Consider the following 9,433-nt stretch of genomic DNA (forward strand, 5'->3'; position numbering starts at 1 on the left):
GGTATATCAACATAGCACTACAATTTCTATGACGTCTTCATTTTCAGTTCTTCGATACACATAGCTAGGTAGCAATTACTATCTGTGTATGGCATAATATAAGTCAGACACGGATCTGTGTGTGTCCACTACGTAGGGCAATTTACTACATGTAATCGCTATCTGGAAATTTTGGAAATTTTTCAAATTCGGTCACATTTGGGCTATTGATATGCTACTCAGATTAACTCAAATATCTGGGACAAGTTCTTCTTCTGGTAAGCAAATAATCGGTATCTCGTGTATTGTCACCGTGTGTGACGTGCTACCGTCGATGTCGATTGCTGGTCGAGTATTTCCCCAAACACGATGAGGTTCATTAGGTACGAACTCCTCTTCTATACTGTCTTGGGGTGAAAGTCTGCGAGAGCTGGCACAACTACTGTCACTACCTAAACTTGTGCTTCGCATTTCAGGTGCCAATTTATCTCGTTTAAATCGATATATTTCACCAGGTTCTGTATGTTTGCGATGTAACCGTGGTCTAGAGCGGGGAGATCGAGAACGTATTTCAAGTTTATTTTCTTTGTTCCCTTTCAATTCGGGTTCGACTCGACTAAATTCGTTAAATAAGGCGTCACTTTTTGAATCTATACTGTAATCACGGGGTAAAGTTCGGGGTTTTAGTTCACGAGTAAGAGAATGCGACTTGAAAAATCGACTGAACACTGAAAATTTGCTGGGAGCTGAATTTTCTTCGAAACTGTCACCTGATGGAGGTTCTGATTTGGAATCAGTTTCGGGTTCGTTAATACTTTCATATACATGTATTATTTGCCGCTCGGCTCGATACTCTCTACGTTTTTTGGACGCAGTTTTTCCATTTCGTCGATCGAAATGCGACCCTGGCTTTACAGATTTTGAACGTTTCGATGCGATTGCCAAAGTTGGCAATGCAGCCGCATCGGGGGATTTATCTACTGAACTTTGTACATCGTATTCTTCCTCCTCTTGTTCGTAACTACCTGTATCGAGAGCGAAGTGTATTTGTTTTTTCGAAAGTTTTGGTGGCTTATTTGTTTCCAACGACTTGTAGCCACTATCTGCTTTCATCTGCTGTAATTTATGAGTTTGACTGTCACCGGTACTATCTGTGTTGTCAGTAGTGGACTCAAACGAAGTTGTAGTATCAACAGGTCGACTGGTATCGGACACTTCACCATCTGTGTCCATAGTTTCAACGCTATCAAAGCTGTTTTCTGTGCTTGTTTTTACCTCGAACTTCTTCAGTCGTTTCGACAAAATACTCGTATAAGTTTGCCTGCGAGCTTCGTAATTCGGATGAAGTAAATTATATTTAGAGAATTCACCGGGCGAATCAGCCTGCTGATCGCTCATCACATGATCACTTTCCTCTTGGAATGTCATCGGTTCAGTGTTTGATTCGAATGAGGTTGTATACGACGTTGTTGCTATCTCTCTATCCGGTGATTGATCCGGTGATGCTGTATCCTCCATTTGAATAGTGTCGCTTATATCTTCTTCTTCTTCGAATGTCGTCCTGAGATTCCACAATTCCCGATATTTCTGAGATCCATTTAATGTTTCTGTGTCGTCACTACCAGTGAGACTCATCGCCTCAATAACTATTTCGTCCAGCATTTCAACCGCCGCATCGCTGTTGACATCTTCTTTGCTACCGGTATCGTTATAGCGAACTTTACTACGACTCAAACAAGGTGAACCCCCACCTTCAGAAACAACGTCGTAGTCAGCATTATAAAAGGGTCCTTTATTTAACTTGTTATCGAATTCATATGCGCACAAACCTCCGTCGTAACTTTTTACACGTCGTTTTCTGGCAGAATCCCTCGGATATATATCATTTGAATCCACTGGACTCACAGTTTCCATACTCACTGAGTGTCTATTGGCTGGTGTTGATCGTACTACCATATGGTTTTCTATTGGAAAAACGCCGTTTTCGTTTTGTTGCCTAGTGGGTTTCATCTTACTTGATTGACTGGCGTTACTCGTTTTACTACGTATACTGCCAAGGCTACTATTACTGTTCGAAATACAATGTACGTCAGCGCGGACTTCGGTTTTCGTACCTTTAGGAACAGGCGACAGAGCTTCCTGTTGTACATTTGGTAGCATAGGGGTAGATGGATCAATGTGGACGTCACAATAACTATCGTTGAACATGCTGGGGTCATCTGTCATTGAGCGAGTGTAGCGATCACCGATGTGACGATCTTGGTAAATCGTTGCTGGTACGCCAACTGAGCATTGTCGTACAAGTTGTGATAAACTTGGTCCCTTCTCAATTCTCATTTTCTTCAAGTGATGATAATCTCCGTCCGTGTAACGACTGGAAAAAAAATAATATTCGAATTGATATTTATACACTTTTCGAATAAATAATTCTCCTACCTTGCGTCACTAATTTACCATGAATACAAATACACACCTCGGTTTGTAACGAGATACGACATTCAAGTTGAATTTCTAAGGTTCAAACATACAATCACGATAGGTTTGTATGACTGATTACTCTCACAACTGGAATGAGCATTTTACCCCCCCCCCCCCTATTATCATGTTTGGCTTAATCATTGCGACAGCTTCATTCCGCACCAACCTGTTAGTGCATCCACAGATTATTTCAAATGCATCGGGTGATCGCTTACCTAGGAACATTTTCCGTAGGGTAAGGGAACATATTTCTGAAAATAACTTCATTGAAACGTTCTTGATGATACAAGATGATGATACCAAAAAGTAACAGAACAACTGCAGTACCTTTGAATTAACAACAAATGTATATACTGCCATTGAATACAGTGAACAATAAATTCATGGTGACAGGAACCGAAGATATTTAGCATCACGTGGACTGGAAGTATATTCAAAGCACGCATCTATACAAAAACTTACATTGATTTCTTTTTCTTTTTTCCGATTTCAAATGACGTATCGAAGCTAATGTATAAAGAACAGGTCATGTTTATCTCAGAAAGGGCACACTGTTAAACAAGCGATAGAAGCATTTACAGTGAGTTGCCTCATACGGACGCGTCTTAGGTTCACGAGGAAGGAACTACTGATAGCGGCTTCACTAAAACGCTCATCCTCACCACCTTTCATGCATTCCCAGAGGTAAGACCCATTCGACAATTTGTATTGTAAGCTGTTCGATGTCAGCCGACGCATCCGCTGTCTACTACGTCGACACATATAACTAGATTTACTAGGTACCATAAGAGTAAAATCTGTCCATTTTAACAAACATTGATTTCAAAGCATGGACGAGCACTATTGTCTTTGGTTACTCCTCTATATGGTCATATTTTGGCAGAATGTATCGACTCTTCGTTATCATTCATCTATGAATCGTACATGTCAAGGCAATAGTTGATATGCATGGTATGTATGTTTCGTGTGTGAACATGCTGTAGTTGTTAGACTTAGGCATTCGAACAACTCTTATAGATAGTGCTTTGGCCAACAATAAAGTTTACATTACTGACTGTACGCACACGAATAAATAGCATTAAGAAAATATCAAACGGCGTATGGGATACGTGTGGGACCAAAATCATTTTTCAAAGAACCAATGAGCTTAATTTAATCGTATTCATTATGAAACCAGTATATGTTTTCCATACATGCACATGCAAATGAGGTATAGTTAGGGCAACATCAGATAAGGAATAATGTCAATAACAGTGGGAGAAAGGGTGTAACACATTCAAACTGCAACTCTAGTACTACAAACAGCACGTTTTTGGATGGGGCAGTGTGGGTTTTGTCGAATTCATTCATGAAATTCACGTCACGCAGAAAGGTGAGAAAACTATCATCATTGAAATAAAAAGCCTCAATACGCCGTAGCGATACCCGATACGGAAAAACCTTATCAAATCCTTTGATATTGAACTAAAGTAATTAATAACCACGACATTCGTGGTTGATAACGACAACAATATTTTGTCCGGTACAGAAACCATCATTTTTCATTATCTTAACCACATGAATTACAGAGAAATAGTACCCAGACTATACCATAAAGTCATATGATATTAAGAAAAGGAACAATAGTTATGATGATGATAAGGGGCCGACCATGAAAAGACATCCACGCTGTAGGAGGATTGGGTCTTTGTGGACAAGGGGGAGGGGATTCCTCTGATATGGATGTTCATCTTTAAAGTGGGGGTCACTAGTTTATGGGCAAAAGTAAAAGTAAATTTAACATTGCAACATTTTGAAATATAACTCATTCAAGGATTTTCTACGTTTATATTGAATTAATCAATGTTAACCTATATGCTGCATCAAATTTTTATCAATTGTGAAACTTAAGGTCCACTGACCGTCGGAAAAGGAAAGGGGGTCAAGCTGATATGGATTTTATGTGGACATTTGCCATATTTTGTGTGGACATCTGTTATGGACAGCCCCTAATCATGGCCAGAAGGAAATTACCCGAATGAACTTTTTAAAGCCGTGGCCAAAACCAAGTCTACCCGAAGCAAATGTGCAACCATATTTACGTGGGTACGCGCATCAAGACCAGGCTTCGCACCATTATAAAAAACATGGCCTTAACCTTCTTGTTCGAAAACTAGTATATAAGTATTGGTTCCGACGTCCACATAAATGTCTCGGATATTCAGCAATAATAATAGTTTAGACTGTGTCATTTTAACGAACATACTGAAACAGAGGGGTGTGAGATAAGGGAACGATGAAAAAAGAAACACGAAAAAAGAAAAGAGATTGAGCAAATCTTTCAAATGATCTAATAATTGAAATAGTAAACTGCAGTTTGAACGAACCTACAACCCTTCCTGAACTGTGATGGCATCATTTCAGCGGTGAGTTGGAAGGATACTCGCCTTCCTTGACTGGATTTGTCATCATCAACGCATACGACAGTAGTTCTAGAGTCTCGCCTGCTGCTGCTTGTATACTGGCTACTGTCGCGGCGACTATCCATATCCAGTTGACTCAACGATACATCAGATATTTGCGATATCTGAGATTGATTTTCAGCTATAAAAGTAATGTGTTAATGAATTATTTAATCATTGTATGACGATTAAAATATACGTCTTCTATGCTCACCTTTGAGCGATTCTTGGTATCGGGCAACTGCAATATCAATATTTTCATCATCATCTTGACCCGCCATTCCCTCTTCGAGTCTGTTAAAAAAGTATAAATGTCATCCATCAGAGGTCGATTTTCTGCTTTGGTAGTCCGGAATCATTCCCGACCATAAAAATGGTCAAAATCGTTTATTTGAAAACAATTTTGGTATTATTGCTTTGTTTACTTGTCGAACCGGTAAAAACTCCTTGCAAAATCCTGGTACATGTATAGTTTTTGGCCCGATCTATACATGCTTTTTGACTCTTCTGAAGGAAAATCTGAACGTGTCACATTTTCTTGATATCAATTCCCATTCTCCAAAATTTGATAGCGCATAGATGTCGCCAGAATTTCGCATGCCCATTCAAATATTAAAATTCAATATTCAAAATTCGGACCTATCAGAACATTTCATTCGAATTTACATGTACGATGTTAAACCATGTGGTCAACGGGGTGGTCAATCCATGTTTGTGGGCACATTTGCTACTGAGCTTAGATAAAATGCGATACTATTGTAAGAAATCACTCTATTTATGTCTCCGCGGTGGAGGGAAGGTATGTTCTTTTGCTCAAAGTGTGCTCTCGAGGCCGCTGCAATCCTTGATGGATGTTTTCTATCAAACCAAGTATGCCGACAGAAAACCATGCTCAAAGCAGAGTGAATAGAGACCGCTTTGTATAATACCCGGAAGTTCACTGTTCATCAGCAACTGTATCGGTATATGTAGCAAGCACTAACCTAGCCTTGTGGTAAATTGCAAGACTGCTAGATGCATATGGTTAGGGTATCGATTCTTGAATTTACTGTATATTCCGCACTCGTATTATCTCGCCGAGTTTTAATGAAAGATCTACATTTACAACATAGATTTTAATTTGGGATACCAAAACATTTTGGATAGCATTTATGTCCGACAGTGCCAGTCATCATTGGGTTAGACTTGCATTGATATAGAATTAAGTTTCCACTCTAACAAATTAGAAATATCCGTTTTGGGTTTAAATCGGATGCATGCCAATTCGAGTCAACTTTATTTGGATAGTCTCATATTGCTCTTCATATCGAAAAAATTTTAATGGATAGTCACATAGTGCCTTTTCATATCGAAAGTAATTTTAGGGCCTTATCGTGAACCATTCATGTCAGACCCGGAACCCGACGATAAAATTGTGATTTCTTTATGTAATTCATAAAAGGTTTGCAAATCAATAAAGCTGCTATTCAGAAATCCCGTATCGCTGCTATATTTCTGAATCGATTTCCAGGAAACATGGTGTGAGTATTGGGGCAGGAGAGATGTCCATCCCTTTTAAATGTAGAGATCATGCACCAACAAATATGACTACCTGGGCATATTATGCATCTTGAATTTCTTGTTAGCACGATACAGCCTACAATTCTTTAAGGATTACCACGAAACATTATGTAAAGATTGGGGCAGGTAGAATGTCCACCCCTCTCGAAAAAAGAGGTCATCGCCAATTAGATATGGTGACACGGGCAGCCATCTTGGAGTCTTATTGCATGATGAAAATATATGTTTGATGATATCATTTCAGCCATATTTGATGGATTTCCAAGTATCTTGATTTGAGGAAGAATTAGGTTTATCTAATTCAGACTTGAACGAATGATTCTTACAGCGTCAATGAATATAATTAAGTTAATTCTGTTGTTTTCTATAAAGTATGCAATAAATATGTTACGTGCCATCGTTTGCCTACCCCGAAGAGACTTAAGTGGCGGCGCCAGATTCTAGTTATTCAAGATGTAGTTCCGATTTTGTTATGATATCATTGTGGGACACCCGAAACAGAAAGAGCTTCAGGGGCGGATACAGGATTTTATAAAGGGTTTAATATTGTACGAGCGGGGGATGGGCCCCCGCTAGTAAATTTTTTTTTGAAAAATGAAGTGCTCAGAGGCTCTCAGAAGCATTCTAAAACTCCAACTAAGTATAACCGTCGACTCGATTGTGACAATTGGGAATTTTGAGGTGTGGGTGTGTGTCTAGGCTACTGTCTGGGTTCCAGACCAGAGAATTTTCGAAAATAATTTGAACAGAGACGCGTTCAGGGCCATTCTCACGCATGAATCAAGAAAATATAGGTGTTTAAAATTTTTTTTTTTTTTTTTTTGGGGGGGGGGGGTGACTAGCCACCTCGTGCACCCCCCTGTATCCGCCCCTGCAGCTTCAATATTTTTCGGTAGGATTTACAATCTCTAGTAACGGATTCAAAAGTTTAGATTTGGGAAGGGACGAAACTTCCTAGGTGAAGCCTTATAGCGAGGTTCAAGATTTGTCCATTCATGGATATGTTTAAAGAAATGATAAGTTTCTGGGTTTCTAGAGTGATTCTAAAACAAAATGACCAGTAATAGTGTAATCGAAGTAAAATATTGACCTCGGACCATGTCCCCTTAATCCGCCCCAGATCTTAATTTCAACTTACGATCTTCCCATCGTACCATGCATGAATTCAAAGCATTTTTTAGAAATCACTTACAGCTCATCGTGTGATGTTTTATCATTGTCAATGTATAGAACTTGTGATTCAGAAATCGAATCGATGCTGTCGAATTTCGGCAGAGGAATGAACGTTCTCTCAGGAGAGTTTTTAGAAAATACGGCTGGCTGCCTGAAATGAAAATTATAATAAGCGCAGATGATTACGAGTTGCTTTTCCCGCTTGATTCGTTGTGAATAATTCACTGTATTTTTGGTACAACGTCAAGTAAAATGCCACACCTTGGCATAAAATCATAACGACGTATTCTACATCACACCTGTTAAGGGAGACGAAACGATAGTATTCGTCCAACAGGCAATTTTCCAGTTCGTGATGTACCGGTATACTAAAGGAAGGAGCAAATCGCCAAACCAGACTATATCCAAAACGAAAATGGATACACGCTTCTTAACACGATTTATGTCGACGGCCGATTAGATTATATCCGGTTGAGAAGGGATGAACAAAATGAAAAACGTTTTGGGGGACACGTCCGTCCTTCATGTTTTCATGTTTATCAAGAAAACCTGCAATTAGTAATGAACGAATCAACAATTGATATAGTTGATTATTATATACCCTAGCCGAAGTCACGGGGGATATTTTGGTTTTGGCTGGGCTATGCCCCTGTGAAGTTTGCACCGGTATTGTTTTCACAAAATTTGGGTGCGGACGCGGGCTTGCGGGCAGGGACGGTCGTGGGCGAAAGAATCGATCTGTTCCTTTACGGTGTTTCCACGATGCAGCTGTGAGGCGGATGAATTGCACGGACGCGTTTTTTACGTATCGCAATGGATATCCTCGTCAATAATGCATGTGGCATTAGAACAGGCCCCACTCTAGCGAAGACCCAAACTCTAGCGATAATTGCCGGGTCTGCGGCTAGTTTCGTGGAAACCTAACTCACGCAACCGCGCCATCTGTCCACCACTATGTCCGTACTTGTCCTGTGGAAAACCAGCAACATCGCGAAAATTAAAAGATTCTGTTAGGTGAACATTATATAGGTCATAAAGTATCCAAGATTGCCGACTGGCAGCAATCTTTGAATCGAAAAGTGTACATGTTCGCCTATGATTGATTTATTTCATATAGAGCAATGATATCAACCCGTTCAATATTTTACATGTCTTCTGCAGTTGGATCTGTTCATACATACCTTTTAAGCACCTTTTTCTTTTTGAAACAATATTTACAAAACAGTATCACAGAAATAACGAGCACGAGACCTCCAACAACCCCGGCTATTAATACAACTATTGTTATCAATGGCTGCAAAGAAGATTGATGAACTGGACCCTGAAATGAGAGAATGTGAGAACAGAGAATGATTTTCGAGTCCATTAGCCTTGATTCTATATATCATCGCTTGCATTGAATCCAATAAGGGAACAATACGTAACACGATTTTTGAAATTTGACATTTCACCTCGTAAAGCATAAGGGCGATTGCGTAACTAATGGTCGATTGGAATAAACTTATTTTCCTGAATTGTATTCTAATATCAATATGAATAGCAAACCTAAGGAGACAGCTTATTGAAGATTATTGGTTGCGTATTGAACGATGTATCTTTTCAAAGAAACAGGAGGCCCTTTAAAAGTTAAGCATGCCAAAGGGAAAAAATTAGATGAATTAGTAGATAATATTGAGATTGTGCGTCCTAACATTTTGTGATTTTCTAGGTACCATAGTTCGACGTTTTAAACTCGAAAAACCTTAAATGTTAGTGCCTTGAATATCCCAGCTTTAGAAGTCATCAAAAAATCTGGTAAATCA

At 39.3% G+C, this 9,433-nt stretch overlaps 1 protein-coding gene across 1 annotated transcript; it reads right to left on the bottom strand.

Moving 5' to 3' along the window:
• Window positions 1-228: 228 nt before the first annotated feature.
• LOC141898968 (uncharacterized) lies at window positions 229-9,094 on the bottom strand. The gene is made up of 6 exons (XM_074785118.1): window positions 9,083-9,094; window positions 8,813-8,952; window positions 7,651-7,782; window positions 5,113-5,192; window positions 4,884-5,040; window positions 229-2,353 (listed from the first exon to the last, which is right to left on the bottom strand). The coding sequence occupies exons 1-6, from the start codon at window positions 9,092-9,094 to the stop codon at window positions 229-231; spliced, it is 2,646 nt and encodes an 881-aa protein (XP_074641219.1).
• Window positions 9,095-9,433: the final 339 nt, after the last annotated feature.

Source organism: Tubulanus polymorphus, chromosome 2, assembly GCF_964204645.1.
Source record: "Tubulanus polymorphus chromosome 2, tnTubPoly1.2, whole genome shotgun sequence".
NCBI lineage: Eukaryota > Metazoa > Nemertea > Palaeonemertea > Tubulaniformes > Tubulanidae > Tubulanus > Tubulanus polymorphus.